The 18,318-nt window shown below is 42.8% G+C and overlaps 1 protein-coding gene across 1 annotated transcript in view; it reads right to left on the reverse strand.

Annotated features, from left to right (window-relative positions):
- Nucleotides 1-629: 629 nt before the first annotated feature.
- Nucleotides 630-18,318, reverse strand: part of DLK1 (delta like non-canonical Notch ligand 1) — a 51,226-nt gene continuing 33,537 nt past the window's right edge. Inside the window, exons 4-5 of the mRNA XM_066605803.1 lie at nt 16,898-17,039; nt 630-1,344 (exon numbers count right to left, since the gene is read on the reverse strand). Of these exons, the coding sequence (XP_066461900.1) occupies nt 630-1,344; nt 16,898-17,039 (857 nt within the window). The remainder of the gene's footprint in view (nt 1,345-16,897; nt 17,040-18,318) is intronic.

Genomic DNA, 18,318 nt, shown 5'->3' on the forward strand with positions numbered 1-18,318 from the left:
GCACTTTCTAAATCAATTTCAGCCAGGGTAGAGCTCACTTGTCTTATGACTGTCGATACTGTTAGTACACTAGAGGTGTAATGTGAAACATATTTGCCAATGTAGGAAAATGTGAGCCATGTTAATGATAGCCGCAAGCAGTTGCATTGTAGAACCCATACTCTTATAACAAGCAGATCTGCAAATTAGCTCTCCTGCGAGAAGGAAAACTGTCTCTCTAGTGCCACCTAGTGGAGGTAGCTAGCCTGTAAGTCGATGTCCGATTCTTTTAACAGACCTTAGAATAAGACTAAGGATTTAAGCCAGATACCCATCTGTGTACAGCTGTTATGACACCAGAGCAGGGTACTAGTTTGCTGAGTGAGAGGTCTTTGGCTTGGAGAAAGGGGGATGTTTCCTCTGTTTCTGTTTCTTGTGGAGAATGCTAAATTGCTAAATCAGGAGTCTCATAAGCATGTCAATCTTAGACTTTGAACATAGACCTTGATCCAACCAGGGTGCGTATGGCAAAATATTCTCCTTTTGGATGGTCAATCTTTCTCAGAAGGTGTGCAAGGGAAACTGTAAAAGAATCAGTTGTTATGACTCACTTGGCAAGTGTTCTAAAATCTTGCCCCCCGCAATGTGCACTAAATAGTAGTGTAATTCCTATTATAGTTAGCAATTTTAACTTTTTCAGGAAAAATTATTTTGACGTCATTGCCAGCTTCCCTGTCGGCTTTCATGTAGAAATCTTTTTTCTTACGGATCAGGTGGCTGTACTTTGCATTGGCCAACCAGGTCTCACACTTTGAGAAGAAAACAATACCAGTTGTGATGAGAACAATGAGGCAAGTAAGAAGACCTAGAACAATGAAGCAAATGATCTGACTCCGGCTAAGGAACGGGTCCATATTGTGGACTGTCTCCTTCATTGTTATCTTCAAGACCTCATGCCCTTGGTGTGGGAAGATCTTGTGGTGGGGCTGAAAATGATGACTGACCATTGAATGGACCTTCTTATTTGTGTTCAACACATTACATGTAGCTCCTGTGTATGCAGGTAGACACATGCACCGATATCCTCTGATCTTCTCCTGACATGTCCCACCATGGGTACAGGGATTACTGCTACACAATGATGTGACTTCCTTGCAAGACTGACCACTGAATCCAATTCGGCATTTGCATTTAAATCCTGCATCAGTGTCAGTGCAATTACCACCATTTGCACAAGGGTTTGTGTTGCAGCCATCTTCCTTTACTTCACAGTTATCACCTTCAAAGCCTAAAGGGCACTGACAAGAAGCTCGAGCAGCAAAGCCATTGTTGTCTTGGCAAGTTCCTCCATTCTTACAAGGAAATCTGTAGATACATTTTAAATCATACGTAAAAGGTTAAGCAATGGATATGAAAATCTACTAGGATATGGGATGGGTGCAAATAAAATAGCTCTAGCACAATGCATGTTTTTTTCTTGACTTGGAATGGACCTCAACGCAAAAGGTCATAAGGATGCTCAATGTAATTCTCCTTCCAATTGTATTGTATGAACGTTATCTAAGAATGGTCACCAATTAAAGGAATATCACAATTATAATAGAAATACATACTATAATACTGCTCCTATGCACAAGGAAATAACTATTATGGTACCTATCACTATGTGCAAGAATATAACTACTATAATACTCCTCCCTCCGTACAAGAATATAACTACTATAATACTGCTCCTATGTACAAGAATATAACTACTATAATACTGCCCCCTATGTACAAGAATATAACTACTATAATACTGCCTCCTATGTACAAGAATATAACTATTATAATACTGCCTCCTATGTACAAGGATATAACTACTATAATACTCCTCCCTCCGTACAAGAATATAACTACTATAATACTGCTCCTATGTACAAGAATATAACTACTATAATACTGCCCCCTATGTACAAGAATATAACTACTATAATACTACCTCCTATGTACAAGAATATAACTACTATAATACTACTCCTATGTACAAGAATATAACTACTATAATACTGCCCCCTATGTACAAGAATATAACTACTATAATACTGCCCCCTATGTACAAGAATATAACTACTACAATACTGCCCCCATGTACAAGAATATAACTACTATAATACTGCCCCCTCATGTGCAAGAATATATAACTGCTATAATACTGCCTCCTATGTACAAGAATATAGCTACTATAATACTGCCCCCTATGTGCAAGAATATAACTGCTATAATACTGCCTCCTATGTACAAGAATATAACTACTATAATACTACTCCTATGTACAAGAATATAACTACTATAATACTGCCCCCTATGTACAAGAATATAACTACTATAATACTGCCCCCTATGTACAAGAATATAACTACTACAATACTGCCCCCATGTACAAGAATATAACTACTATAATACTGCCCCCTCATGTGCAAGAATATATAACTGCTATAATACTGCCTCCTATGTACAAGAATATAGCTACTATAATACTGCCCCCTATGTGCAAGAATATAACTGCTATAATACTGCCTCCTATGTATAAGAAAGTAACTACTATAGTACTGCTCCTTATGGACTTTTATATATATATTTGGATATTTGGAAATATTTGATCTATATTAACTTAAAGATGTAGTACATTCCATAAAGTTTATCTAGAGTACAGAGCAGATCATCTTTTTCTTATATAAACCATCTCCAGTCCTCCTGGTACGCGACACAGAGCGCAGTGCTGGCTCAGAGATCAGTCGGGTATATTTTTAGCTGTTTAGGAGGACGGTAGACATTTTAATTGGATCTGAATTGCAAATGTCTAAATAGCTAATGAGACAAGCAGAACAGTCATCCCTAGAACAGGAGGCAGCTGGTTGTATTCTCACATTAATGGAATTAACACGTCCCGCCTGAGTCCTCCGGCATGTAGAACATTAGAGCCTGGTCCTGGAGATTCAGAAACCTGGCAAACTTTTTCCTGAATTTATAAGTACGTCCTGAATTATTATTACAGCACTGAAATCGTATACTTACACAAAACCAAGACAGCACAGTTATGGTTTGAGGCAGCACTCATATGCATTGCTACTAATGGAAGGAAGTTAAAGGGGTTCTCCAGGCAGTTTTTTATGAATGATTTATCCTCAGTATAGGTCATCAATAGCTGATTGGCTGAGGTCCACTGCATGGGACCCTAACTGATCAGCTGTTGCCATTAAAATCAATGAGAGCTGTGCCTGCGATTACTAGAACTGGCCACTACACAGTCTGCCTCCATAGCCTCTGTGTTTTGCCATTGACAGCAGGGGCTGAAACAGCTAATTGACTGGGGCTCGAGTGGCGGACATCAGCCTGAGGATAGGTCATCAATAAAAATTGACTGGAAAACCCCTTTAAGATGTAACATAGTAACATAGTAACATAGTATGTAAGGCCGAATGAAGACAATGTCCATCCAGTCCAGCCTGTCTATCCTACTGTGTTGATCCAGAGGAAGGCAAAAAACCCCAAGGCCAGAAGCCAATTAGCCCTTTTGGGGGAAAAATTCCTTCCCGACTCCCTAATGGCAATCAGACTGTTCCCTGGATCAACCCCTAATAGTTCCTACCTGCCTGTATACCAGGATTGACACTTAACCTAATATTTATATCCTGTAATATCCTTCTTCTCCAGAAAGACATCAAGTCCCCTTTAAAACTCCTCTATGGATTTTGCCATCATCACTTCCTCCGGTAGAGAGTTCCACAGTCTAACTGCTCTTACAGTAAAGAATCCCCTTCTATGTTGGTGATGAAACCTACTTTCCTCTAATCGTAGCGGATGTCCTCTTGTTACCGTCGTGGTCCTGGGTGTAAACAGATCGCGGGAGAGATCCATGTGTTGTCCCCTCATGTACTTATACATGGTTATTTGGTCGCCTCTTAACCTTCTTTTTTCTAGAGTAAATAGTCCCAATTTGGATAGCCTCTCTGGGTATTCCAGTCCCGTCATTCCATGTATTAGTTTAGTTGCCCTTCTTTGAACCCCCTCAAGCACTGTGACATCTTTCCTGAGCACCGGTGTCCAGAATTGTACGTAGTATTCCATGTGAGGCCTGACAAGTGCCTTATATAATGGAAGGATAATGTTCTCGTCCTTCGCCCCTATACCTCTTTTAATGCACCCCAAGACTTTATTTGCCTTTGCAGCAGCTGACTGGCATTGGTTACACTGAGGTTTTAGGGTGGCTTCACACGAGCATGTTTTTGTGCGTACATGGGTGTGTACATAAGTGCGGAACCATGTACGTGCAAAAACACACGTGAATGCAGGTATGTGCCTTTATTTCAATGGAGCAGCGGCTCCATTGAAAACAATGGTCTGACGGCACCTCTGCATTGTTTTTCAGGGATGAGCTTTACATATAAGCCCTTCCCTGAAAACCTAAAGTTTTAGTGTAAAAAAAAATTAAATAAATAAACTTACCTGCCCACCGCTGCTGTGTCCCCTGCAGGGATGGAGATAACATCTGCCGCATGCGGCATATGTTTCCTTCATCCCCCCAGTAAAAAGAATTCCCTGCTGCTACATCTGCCACATCTGTGACAGACGCAGCGGAGGAATTCTTCAATTCTTTACCGCAGCTGTCACACATGACAGCTGCGGTAGAGAATTCTGCTGCTGGCACCCCGTCAATTGATTTCAGAGGAGGGCTTTAAATATAAGCCCTTCCATGAAAATCCAGTAAAAGTGCTTTAAAAAACAAAAAAAATAAACACTTACCTTGCTTCAGCTGCCGGGGCTCAGCCCTGTCTTCTTCTGCTGTCCCCTGCTCTGTGGTGCTGATCTATCCCCGAATGAATGACAGGCGAGAGCTGCCTGTGATTGGTTGAGCACCTCACATTCAGCTCTTTCAGTAAGCGGGGATTTTAAATTTAGAGCAGGGGACAACAGGAGAAGACACGGCTGAGCCCCGGAAGCTGAAGCAAGGTGAATGTCTTTTTTTTTTTTTAAAGCACTTTTACTAGATTTTCAGGGAAGGGCTTATATTTAAAACCCTTCCCTGAAAGCAATTTACAGGGTGCCAGCAGCAGAATCCTCTACCGCAGCTGTCATGTGTGACAGCTGCGGTAGAGAATTGAAGAATTCCTCTGCTGCATCTGTCACAGATGTGGCAGATGTAGCAGCAGGGAATTCTTTTTACTAGCGGGGATGGAGGAAACATCTGCCGCATGCGGCAGATGTGTTCTTCATACCTGCAGGGGACACAGCAACGGCGAACAGGTAAATTTATTTTTTATTGTTTTATTTTTTTTACACTAAAATTTTTGTTTTTCAGGCAAGAGCTTATATGTAAATCCCTTCTCTGAAAAACAATGCAGGGGTGCCGGCAGACCATTGTTTTCAATGGAGCCGCCGGCAGCAGCCGCGGTTCAATTGTTAACACTGCGTGCATTCACTATGGTGCACGCATTTCCTATCTTTGCAGGCACACGCCTGTAAAGCACAGACATGTGCACACACCATGGTGAATGCATTGGGGCTAATAGATGCGCGTTTTTGTGCGTGCGTATGCACGCACAAAATAAACGGTCATCTTAAGCCACCCTTAGTCCCATGAGCGAATATCGGACGCCGTTTTCACAGCCGACTGATATACGCTATGATGTGAGCTGTAAAAACTCGTGAACAGGTGCACAAATCTAATGTTTGTGCACCCGTTCAGAGAGCATTGGCCCTGGTGCATATATGCCGAGGCTGCCATGCCATTGAGCCTTCCCCTTTCTTCCCCCTCACCGGCTCACCTCCTCTCTCCTCCCCATTGGCTGATTCCAATGTGAGGGGGCAGGAAAGGGGGGAGCTAAGCACTGCCTCATCCCGCCTCCTCCCATTGCTGGCTATGGACAAGGGGAGGAGTGGGAGCTTAGCTTCGCCCCTGCCCCGCCCCTCCCATTGGTATCAGCCGGAGGGGAGGAGAGAAGAGGGAGGGAGTTTAGTAGTCAACTCCCTTTCACCTCCCTTCTCCGTACGCTGTCATTGGCTCCCATAGGAGCCCATGCAGCGGCCGACGTATTCCGGCCCAAAAGATAGTTCCAGGACTATCTTTTGGGCCCAACGTAAAAACGCTCGGTGCTATATTGGCCATCCAGGCGCTTTTATGTCGCGGGAATACAGCCATGTGATCTGATGCATTGGAATCTAATTCATCAGATCACAGCGTATATTGGCTGACTGTGAAAATGGCAGGCCGATATATGCTTGTGGGAAGGAGCCCTGAGCCACAAGGTACCAAATACTACAGACTTCAGCAATAAGTTTAATAAAACTTGACTTTTTCTTGGAAGTTTACAAAACAACATTAAACTTTACCTGATCTCACTAGCAATGACGTAATGGGTGGCTTATATAATAATGAGCAAATTAGCTCTCTTCCAGAAGGACACCAGTTGTCTCCCAATGTTGGCTGTAGGTAGCTAGCCTGTAGGTTAATAACCAACCCATTAAAGAGTCTAAAAACATGACTAAGAATTTTAGCCCTCCAAAAGGAAGAGACAACCATGTATAGACAACTGATTGGTTGTTCTTGCCATTCATAAGTACGATTTGGTAAGTGAGAGATCTTTGGTACTGTTCCTCCTTGCAAATCATTAAAGGCAATGCTCCCTGGAAATAAGGATAAAAATTAGCTCGCCTCTAGAAGTTAGAAAACTGTCACTGTAATGTCACCTATAGGAGGCTATAAGTCAGTGTCTGATCATTAATGTCACTAATGACATGTGTAGCTTTATTAGAATGTTGGTACCATGCAGTGTGCGATGCACACAGTGTAGGCTTCTTGCCTTTACTCTATTTTATGCTCTAGTACTGCAGTGTACAGTTGTGTGATATTTATTTTAAAATTGCCCAACTTGTGCTGCGGTACATTATATGGTGTGTTTGTTTTTTAATGACCGATTTAAATATTACTCTTTTCACATAAACCTGATCATGCTGAGATAGCCCTTAATAAAGGCCCACATTTACTAGAGAGGGAGTTAGCTCCAGTAGAGTGTATGGGAGATCGTGAGGCTGGCCTCTCGGGGTACTCTGGGTAACACAGTTAATTTCAGTAACTTGTTTGCACTTTTTCTCATTAAAGTTGTCTGAATTTGTCTGGTTGCATCATAAAAGAATGGAGTGTACTTTCTGGGGAGAGACTCCTTCCATAGAAAGCGTGTCTACAACCTGGGGGTCTTGTATCCTACTTTCAAGGGCACAGGAGTTACTCCCCCCTCCCAAACAAGTGGAGACACCCTTCTGAGTTTTGAGGGAGGGATATGTGTACCTCAGATATTTAATGGCTCAGCACGTGCTGAGCCTCTTGTTCCTGTCTTAATTGTAGTTGTTCCTTTTCTTTTCTGTTCTTTGGCTCTCAGTTTTCTCCTTTTCATCCTATTTCTCTAGTCTTCTCTCTCGCCCGCTCCCATTTTTTCCTTGTGTATTTTCTCCTCTCCTATTCCCTCCGTCCCACAGACCTCCCACAACACCATATTCACAAAATTGTCCTAAAACCCAAATGGCTCAGTTGAAATTTTGCATGCCAAATGCAAGGGGTCTAAACGGGGCGTAAAAGCGTAACCAAATATTATATCAACTTCACAAACAAAATCTCACATTATTTTCCTACAGGAGACTAATTTTGGTGCTGGGAACATCCCCAACATTATGGACAGATGATATAACACATGGTTTCACAGCACAAATCCCGTGGCAAAGTCTAAAGGAGTCTCGATTGCTATACGTAAGGTAGTTCCCCATGAGGGCATAGGCACTCTTTTGGATCCTGAGGGACGGTTTGTTTTTCTAAAGATCAAGACATGGAATACACTATCTATGCTGGCAAACTGGTATCTGCCCCAATCGGGGTCCTATGAGAGCGGGTAGAGCAATCTTGGGCTGCCTGGTGGATTTTGTGGAAGGGATAGTGGTTCTGGGAGGGTGACTTTAACTTCCCTCTCGACATGTCCATGGACTCTTCCCCCTTCTGGGGGGACCTATCCACTATGCAACTTTGTGCATTTAAACAGTCCCTCAAAAGACTCCAAATGGTGGACGTATGGAGGATTATGCACCCTACTGATAGGGATTACTCATATTACTCTCCTGCCCATCACTCCAAAGTCGTATAGACATGTTTCTGATAAGTCACCATGCCCTATCATGGGATCCTAAGGCCTCAGTAGGTAGTGCAGTTTGGTCTGATCACCTGTCTTCCTCACCCTTACTATCTCTAGCTCCCCGACAAAGCTTTGGATGTGGAGATTGAATGACAACCTCCTGATGGATTCTGTATGCTGCTCAGACCTAAGCGATACCATAAATGATTTCCTAACAAATCATTTCTTTGACCCCACCCCCTTGCCTACTAAATTCTTTGGGAATTCGAGAGATTTGGCCACCTGAGCACCTTTAAAGTGAATACAAACACAATGGAAGCCTTAAATGTTTCCCATCTGGCTGAAGAGGTTCTCCACCTGACAAGCCAGTTTGATTTTAAGTGGCGCTCCACCTCTCTACAATACCTGGGGGTAAATGTATCTGCAGACCAGGGCCGTGACTATAGGGAATGCAGAAGATGTGGTTGTACCTTGGCCCAGGAGCCTTTGGGGGCCCATAAGGTCTCTCTTCTCTATATAGGGAGCCGAGTACTATGAATAAAACATTATAGTTGGGAGCCCTGGTACAGGTTTTCATTGGGGCCCAGAAGATTTAAGTTACACTTTTGCTGCAGACCTTTCTTCCTTGTACCAGTTGAACTATATCCCTCTGCTGGAAAAGACAATCAAGGATCTGAATAATTACTCTGAGAAGCAACTAACTTGGATCTGTCATATAAGCGTATTAAAAATGGATGTGGTACCGAGATTTCTATACCTATTCCAAATGCTCCCAATAAATATTCTATCCCAATTTTTTAAACAGATTCAGGGGGAGTTCCATAGGTTCTTGTGGGGAGTATTAAATAGTCGAATTAATCTCCGGACCTTGACACGCCCTACGACCTGGGGAGAGGTGGGTATGCTTGATCTCAAGTTGTACTATGCAGCAGCAGTACTGACCAGACTACTAGACTGGCATTTCTCCAAGCAATCTAAGCAGTAGGTTGGCCTGGAGGCTGCTCTAATTTGGCAGCATATCCATACCCTGCTGTGAATTGCCCCCAAAGATAGACCTAGCCATGTTTCTTATACGAATGTCACCTCCACATGCATGTAGATGTGGGACAAGCTAGTCTCCGGGGGAGGGGGGGGGGAAGGAACCTCCTGAATCGGGCAGCGGAAATGCCTCCTCTCTTCCATAATCTAGCATGCCCCCCCAGGCTGAATAAACATACATTTCTGTGCTTGCACGAGTCAGAGGACACATAGTGGTGCAACATAACCAATAGTGCCTCTGCACCCTCGTTCCATGCCCTTCAAACTATATGCCTCAGCCATAAAATAAAGTGGTTGGAATACCTCCAGCTGTCCTCCTCTAAAGGCCAGCTCTGGGACCTATCAGCTACAATTCCCGACAACCCCAATGGAAGACCTACTACTAAGGAAGGAACATCCCACCAGGGCCCTATCAAAGATCTGTAACATTCTCCTGACGCATATTACTCCAGGATATCCTTCCTTCACCAGATCCTGGTAGAGGGAGATGTCTATCATGGTCTCGGACTCCGATTGTGACAAAGCATTTGTATTCTTCCGAAAACTACCAATAGCTTGTGCAGCGCAGGAAAAGAACTACAAGCTGCTCACTAGGTGGTTTAGATATCCAGACCTCATCCATCGTATTTATCCATCTGTATCAGACTCCTGCTGGTGGTGCGGAACTGAGCGAGGAACCATGTTTCACATCTGGTGGGAATTCCCAACTATTCAGATCTTCTGGAATTCCATTTTCCAGTTATATGAACAAACCACATATACATCGGTAAAGGCTTCACCTCGCCAAGATAAAAAAAGGGCCAATTACGACACTTCCTCACCGCAGCACGCTCCACAATCCCCCAGCACTGGAGGCCCCCCAACCTCCGACTATGTTGGAGTTTATACAAGAGCTGAACCATACACATACACACAAACGTGAACTCATGTTGGCATGGACCTCCTTTCAGGAATTCTTAAGTTTATTACAGTGAGAACACGGAACTGAGCAGTACCCTCCATAATATCCCCAATATGCTTCCTAACATACGCAAACACATCCACCCATATCTGCCTTTTCTCAGTCCCATTGATATATATCCCCTTTCCTACCCCCCCTTTACCCGCTTTTGTTTTTTTTTCTTCTTTTCTTCCTTCCTCTTCTCTCTCTCTTTTTCTTTCCTAGCTTTTCTCTATGCGTCTTCTTTCTTTATGATTCTTTAACCCCTTCCCTACCCATGACGTAAGGGTACGTCATGGGAGCGGGGTACTACCCGCAAAATGACGTACCCTTACGTCATAGGGATAGCGCGAGATCATAGCAGATCTCGTGCTATCCCGCAGCGGGGGCTGGCTGTCACTAGTAGCCGGCCTCCCGCTGCGACAGCTGGGGGCATCGGAGATGCGCCCCCCTCCACCCCCCGCTGTTAACCCCTTCCCTGCCGTGATCTAAGTAGATCGCGGTAGGGAAAGGGTTCACAGAGGGAGCACGCTCCCTCTGTGACTCCAGCCGGCTCTCGCAATAACATCGCGAGAGCCCGGCTCATTACTATGGCAACAGGACACCAGATACCAGCGTCCAGTATTGCCATTGCCTAAGATCGCTGTAATAAGTGATCATTAGTGCTGTAGTAAAAGTCCCCAAGAGGGACACAAATAGTGTAAAAATAAGAGCAAAATAAAGTACAAAAAATAAAAATGTAAAAAAATGTTAAAAAACCCTTTTTTTATGCTTTTTCTCATATTAGCATAAAAAAAATTAAAAATCCATATTTGGTATGGACGCGTCCGTAACAACATGTACAAGTAATTGAACATGCTTTTTATCCTGCACGGCAAAAAGCGTTAAAAAAATGCTAAAAAAAAACTGAGGCAAAATGCTAATTTTTAGCATTTTGCCTTCCAAAAAACGCAATAAAAGTGATCAAAAAAAGTGTGTACCCCAAAATGGTACCAATAAAAACTACAGCTCGTCTCGCAAAAAATAAGCCCTCAGAGAGCTCGGTCCATGGAAAAATAAAAAAGTACTTTGAATGCAGTGAGTTTAGAAAAAAACAATAATTTCCCAAAAAGAATTTTTATTGTGGAAAAGTGGAAAAACCTAAAAAAATATAAGAATTTTGGTATTGTTGTAACCGTACCGTCCCGCAGAAAAAAATGTAGTGTGTCATTTATGCTGCATAATTAACGCTTTAAAAAAAAAAATCTAGGGCAGAATTAAAAATAATAAAAGTTTTACAATGTAGTCTATGTAACCAAAAATAGTACCAAAAAAACTACAGTTCACCACGCAAAAAACAAGCCCTTATACGGCCGCGTCGACAGACAATATAAAAAAGTTATGGCTTTTGAAAAATGGAGATGAAAAAATACCAAAAATCGTTTGGTCCTCAACGCCAAAATAGGCCATGTCCTTAAGGGGTTAATAAACAGATTAAACATAAAATATTACTATTTTCAATAAACTTGAAAATCTATAGATGTGTTTCTTCCTTTTGTAGGAAACTCTGGTTTGGCTCAAGATTCCTAGTCATATTTAAATGCTCTTTAAATGGAATCTGTCACCTGGTTTCGCCTTTTTAAACCCTTTGCTGCATTATATCAGTCCCTAATAAGGCCTTCTAAACAAGTTTCTTTTACTGCCCATTATCCCCACATACTTTTAGAAAACCCCTTTTTAAAAGTCCAACTCTGTATGCTAATGTGATCCTAATAGTCCATTGGACATACCAAAACCATGCTGATGTCCTCTCTGTAAAGCAGCCTCTCTCACTATGATTGATGTCGTTGATGTTACCTATGTTATCCACCAGCCTGTGAAGACATCAATGTCCTGGAAGTCAGACCGCGACCGACACATGTGCTGAGGAACCTGATGGATCGGTCCACATAAAGGAAGGCTCTTCTTCATCTGCACCTATCCCATTCTGACTTCTGGGACACCGGCATCTTTATAGGCTTGCGAAAGACATAGGGAACATTATCCACATTGAACAAAAGGAGAGAAGCTGGGTTACAGAGGAGATTCCAGGTAGCAGGAAAGGTCTGGGTATGCCCAGCAGACTGTATCAAATTAGCATATGGTGCCTGACTTTAAGTGTTTTTCCACAGGTACACTGGGGTAGCGAGGAGTAAGAGAAACATATATAGAAGGCTTTTTATAATAAAATGGTGCTGCAGAGTTCAGAAGTGTGAAACCTGGTAACAGGTTCCTCTGATGAGTCTAATATTAACTTGCATAGTGGCTACAGTATCTATAGGTGATTAGAGAGACAGTTTTCTTCTGTTTGGAGGAGAGATAATTTGCATACCTTTCCTGAGGGAATATTGCCTACAAGACTTCCTATGCCAGCTGGCAGCTCCACAAGCAGAAACAGTACTTATTACCTAATGTGTTTCTACATAAATGCCCAGAGCATGGGAAACACACAAGGAGAATTAGAGCTTCTAACAAAAAAGGAAGAAAAATATGATGTCAATTAACCAAAGCCAGCATGGGTTTATAACAAACAAGTCATGCCAGACGAATCTTATTTCGTTCTATGACAGAATCACCGACTGGGTTGATCAGGGAAATGTGGTGGATATAGTATATCTTGACTTTAGTAAAGCATTTGACAAAGTATCTCATCCCATACTTATTGAAAAAATGACCAAATATGGGATTGACAAGGCAACGGTTAGGTGGATTCACAACTGGCTGATTGTACTCAAAGAGTGGTCATAAATGCCTGCACATCCAAGTGGAAGAATGTATCAAGTGGGGTACCACAAGGCTCTCTCCTAGGCCCAGTGCTGTTCAACATTTTTATAAATGATCTGGAGGAGGGAATTGATGGGAAACTGATCAAATTTGCCAACGACACAAAGCTAGGAGAGATGGCCAACATTAGAGAAGAGAGAGGATTCAAAAAGATCTAGAAAAGCTTGAACAGTGGGCGGCGATTAACAGAATGGTATTTAACAAGTAGAAATGCAAAGTCCTACATCTGGGCAAGAAAAATGAAAAAAGCACATACAGAATGGTAGAAATTGGGCTAAGCAGCAGCACATGTGAAAAAGACTTAGGTATACTAATAGATCATTGACTGAACATGAGTTAACAATGTGATGCAGCAGCCAAAAAAGCAAACACAATTCTGGGATGTATTAAGAGAAGCATAGAGTCTAGATCACGTGAGGTCATTATCCCCTCTACTCTTCCTTAGTCAGACCTCATCAGGAATACTGTGTCCAGTTCTGGGCACCCCACTTTAAAAACGGCATATACCAACTGGAGCAACTTCAGAGAAGAGCTAGCAAGATGGTGAGTGGTCTACAAATCATGTCCTATGAGGAACGATTAAAGGATCTGGGAATGTTTAGCTTGCAAAAAAGAAGGCTGAGAGGAAACTTAATAGCTGTCTACAAATATCTGAAGGGCTGTCACAGTGCAGAGGGATCAGCCCTATTCTCATTTGGAGAATGTGGTACCAAAAAACATCCAGGCAATCGCTGACACACTAAACTTCAGGCTTGCTCAAAAAACGCACCTCTTCAGGGAGGCATACCATATCCCCTAAACCAAACCCCTTGGTACTCCGCCTGATAACATGCTCCCTGTCCCACAGACTGCAATCCCTGCTAGCCGTAATCAACCGGCACCTGCAGTCATCCCGATTCCGCCACTATACGGCCTGACCATTGTCTGTGTGTATAGCACCCCTCACTCTCCACCTCGCCATACCGTGCACATCTCCAGCCCCTTTACCTTTTGTTTTACCCCATTATCTGTAGTATGTAAGCTCATTGGGGCAGGACCCACACCCCTACTGTTTCCATCAATTGATTACTTCATGTATCTATTGTCTTGTGTTATTTCCCCTGTAGTGTAAGCACTGCGGAATATGTTGGCGCTATATAAATAAAGATTATTATTATTATTTGCACAAGGAAGGACTAGAAGCAATGGGATGAAATTGAAGGGGAGGAGACACAGATTAGATATTAGAAAAAACTTTCTGACAGTGAGGCTGATCAATGACAGGAACAGGTTACTACGGGAGGTGGTGTGTTCTCCTTCAATGGAAGTGTTCAAACAAAGGCTGGACAATTATCTGTCTGGGATGATTTAGTGAATCCTGTTCTGAGCAGGGGGTTGGACCCGATGACTATGGAGGTCCCTTACAACTCTACCATTCTATGATTCTATGACTTCCCGAGAACTTCTAGAATGTTGTTACCCTATATAGGACCCGTATATTTTTCTACCTAGCATGATTACATTATTGTGAGGTCACTAGCTCCTCACTACCTGTTGTATTTACACTTTTTGTAACCATTATTGCTATATCATTTGATAACATAAGTTATTAAAATGGTATTAGAGTTAGGCCCAATGTTTACTTGCATGCACAGATTCCACTGCTGAATCCCGCAGCGGAATCCCTGCGTGCCTGTGGAGAAAAATAGGTTTTCTTACCATTCCGGCTCCTGCGCGGATCTCCCCTGTGCCGGCTGAACCTTCTTTCTTCAGTACAGAGAATGCCTCCGGACGTGCCGGCGACGTACGGGCGCATGCGCAGTGCATTTTTAAAAAAATGTCCTGCTCTCCCGCGGAATCCGCGGCAAGACAAAATGACAGCTGTGGCTGTGCCACGGATATGACTGCTTCCATTGACTTCCATGAAAGCCATTCCACGGAATCCATGGCCAAAATGGAGCATGCTGCGATTTTTCTCCCGCAGCGTGCGACTCCCACACTTGGCGAAAATGGCATCCGAATGCTTTTAAATCATTTACAGATGCTAATGCATCGCTATGGGCAGCTTTGATTTGCGGATCTCTCCCACGTGTTCCGCAAATTAAAGTGTACATTGGGCCTAAAAGTGTTTTCACACGTAGGTGATTTGCTGTGACTTTTCCACAGCTGAAGAGGCCTATAGCATTTACAGTAGCAGCAAAGTGGGTGAGATTTTAAAACCATGTTCACACGCTGCTGTAAAAATCCACCCAAAATCTGTGGGGAAATTGACCTGCTTAGGGTGAATACCCACTTGTGTTTTTCTTGTGTGTTGTTTTCACGTGATATCGCTGCATTTTTTTAACACGATTGTCTATGGGACTTTCTAATGTTAACAATGCATCGAAAGTTAGTGATTTGCAATTTTTGTGCTTTGCGATTCTTATGCGATGCGTTTTTAACATTAGAAAGTCCCATTGACAATGACGCAAGAAAAACGCAAGTTGGTATTCACCTTTAGCAGGTTTTGGATCAGCAAAGGAAAGTGCTGCAGATTTCAGGCAATAGACTTCAATTGAGAGGCAGAAATCCGCAATAAATCCACATCACATCGCCCTTTGTTTTCAATGAGACAGAAAAACACATTGCATGGGGTGCGATGTGCACAAGAGTGCGATGTGGGACTTCAAGTAGCCCGCTCACGCGATCTTTTCAGCACTATAGCCGCAATCTTTCCAGTGTGGCTAATGTGCGCGGAACACGCTCTTGTTAACAAGCCCTAATGCTTGTTATTTCCTTTGTGGTGACACTGAAGGAAAATGGAACACTTGCTCTCAGGTTTCCCCAGCGGACAACTTGCTGTGTGAGCAGTAGGACATCCTTTGATTAGTTTATTTTCATGGCATGCTTCTAATAAAATTGTATTGCTATTAAAATTTGGCTTCCTTCCACTTTAATTACTGTGCTATTAACTTCATCTAAGAGGGCCATCTAGCATTATATAAGCCTGCCTATAAGCAGTGTATGTACTAAACACAATTCAGGGCAATAAAGGCCATAGCCTGAGCTTCACTGCCCTATTCTATGTATAAGGGTGCCTACCCACTAGCGTTTTTTCTGGTGTCATTGGCTGAGCGCTCAGCCAATCACAGATAGCACTCAGCAGTTCATTGATGAATGGCTGAGGGCTGCCTGTGATTGGCTGAGTGCTGTGACAATCACAGGCAGTCCTCAGCTGTCATTCAATGGCTAAGGGCTGCCTGTGATTGGCTGAGCACTCAGCCAATTAGACCAGCGCTTTCTGGAGGCAGGGTTTTTTCAATTCCTGGCCTCCAGAGCACAGAAGACAACTGCCGAGGCAGGAGAGAAGAGCCAGACGGCACTTCTAGGTGAGTAGAATTTTTTTTACTTTTTGTTACAGCTAGCCATGATTTTCAGGGAAGGGCTTATATTTCAAGCCCTTCCCCGAAAATTATCACTGCGGGGGTTGCCTGCAACCCACTGCTTTCAATGGGGCCACAGCAGTGCCGGCCCAATTGAAAGAAATGGGATAGCATCACCGACTTCTGCCACAGCTGTAACAGCTGTGGCAGAGGATTCCTTGCGAGTCTTAATAAAAAAAAATGCAAATGAATATGAAACCATTGAAAATCCGTGCTAGTGGGTAGGCACCCTAATACTTGTGTGTGGGGGCAAAGTCACTTAGGACTACTGTAAGGGTATGTTTCTTCAGGACATAAATGCACCCAATTTTCTACGTGGAAAATCCTCAGTACAAGTAATGTGGTCAAGATTTCAAAAGGAAATATTTAGCACAAAATCCCCAGCAGTATTGACATGGGGCTTTAAATCTGCAGCATGTTAATTTGTGCTGCATATTTTCAGTACAGATTCCACCTTTCGAATAAGGAACTGAAATCTGCACCAAAATCCACACCAGTTTGTGCAAATTTTGCCAGGTGTGAACATACGCAAGGTATTTCGGTTTTGCTGGAACTCTAATTTAAAGGTGATCAATTACCCATTTGTATTGCAGGGTCCCCTTTTAACCATGCAGTTTTTTCCTGTAAATCCTGGAGCACAAAGGCAGATATATCCACCATCACCCGTTTCGATGCAGGTAGAGTTACTAGAACAGGGAACAGCAGCACAGGGATGGATATCTGTGGGAAAATATACATATGTTACATTTCTGTACACTGCTACAGTTACATCATGTTGCTTTACTGCTCAAAGTTGTATTTAAAATCCAGCTTCTGCTTCAGGTTTGCTTTTTATGAGTCTTTGAAATTTGATATGATTTACTATGTCAGTTTCGGGTCCCTAAACATCAGGGGCATAGCTTTAGGGGGCATAGAGGTCAGGCACTAAAGCCTGATGGGTCCAAAGGCCTTTATGTCACATAAGATACCAGCATTAGAAATGGCACAAGATTGGTTGGCACCCTGTTATAGATTTGCATTGAGGATTATGAGCTGAAAGACACTCGCCTGCCAAACCCCTTCTTTCACCCCTGACAAGTGGAAAATACTGCTTTTTGATGCATCCTCAAAGACAGGATACGTGTAGACAATATATAATACAGAGAAAAAAGGGGATGGTCAAAAGGCGCATTTCATATGTAAAACCAAAAATATTCAGAGGCTGCAAAAAAATTTGCAGTAAAAATATAAATTTGCAGCCTAAACTGCAGGTGGCACTGTTCTCATAGTTTTCCATTGCTTTTAACTAGCAATGCAAGTTTTGTAAATTGTCAAATATGAGTTTCATTCATATAAAGTGCACATGAATAGGGAACTGATAGTTGGACTATGACATTTTTAGGATTATCAGTCATAGAAAAATACATGCAGCCCATTCATTAAGGGTTAAGACACATCGTCTCATTGATCTACACAGTCTTCTGCTTGAGCTTTCCTAATATATTTCACATTATATTAAGGCCTCCTGCACACGGGCAGATTTGCATTGTGAAATCCGCAGCGAGATTCCGCCTCCAGATTCTGCAGCAAATCCAGCCCATTGCGTGCTATGACAATACGCGATTTCCTGCCCACGAGCGGAAAGCTGTCCGTCCTGTGGACATTCTGCAATCATCATTGCAAAATGGTTGTGGCAGCCATGTCATCACCATTTGGACGACGCGGAGTCCTTTATACTGCGCATGTGCGCCAGCACATCGACTGGCACATCAGCAGCAGAGGAGAAGACAGCAGAAAGGTACGCTGGGTTCACCAGCCGGGCACTGGGTTGGACTCCGCTGGAGGGAAAGCAAGTTTGTTTTTCTGGTTTATTCAACTTCTGCATTAACAGATTTTCATTATAATAATAATTATCACATCATAAATTCCACCTCATACACCCATGTCAAAAACCTATCTATTTTACAAAATGTTTGCCGTGGATCTGCACGCACACAGATCTACTACATCTATCCTGATC

This window comes from Eleutherodactylus coqui, chromosome 6 (genome assembly GCF_035609145.1).
Source record: "Eleutherodactylus coqui strain aEleCoq1 chromosome 6, aEleCoq1.hap1, whole genome shotgun sequence".
NCBI classification, from domain to species: domain Eukaryota; kingdom Metazoa; phylum Chordata; class Amphibia; order Anura; family Eleutherodactylidae; genus Eleutherodactylus; species Eleutherodactylus coqui.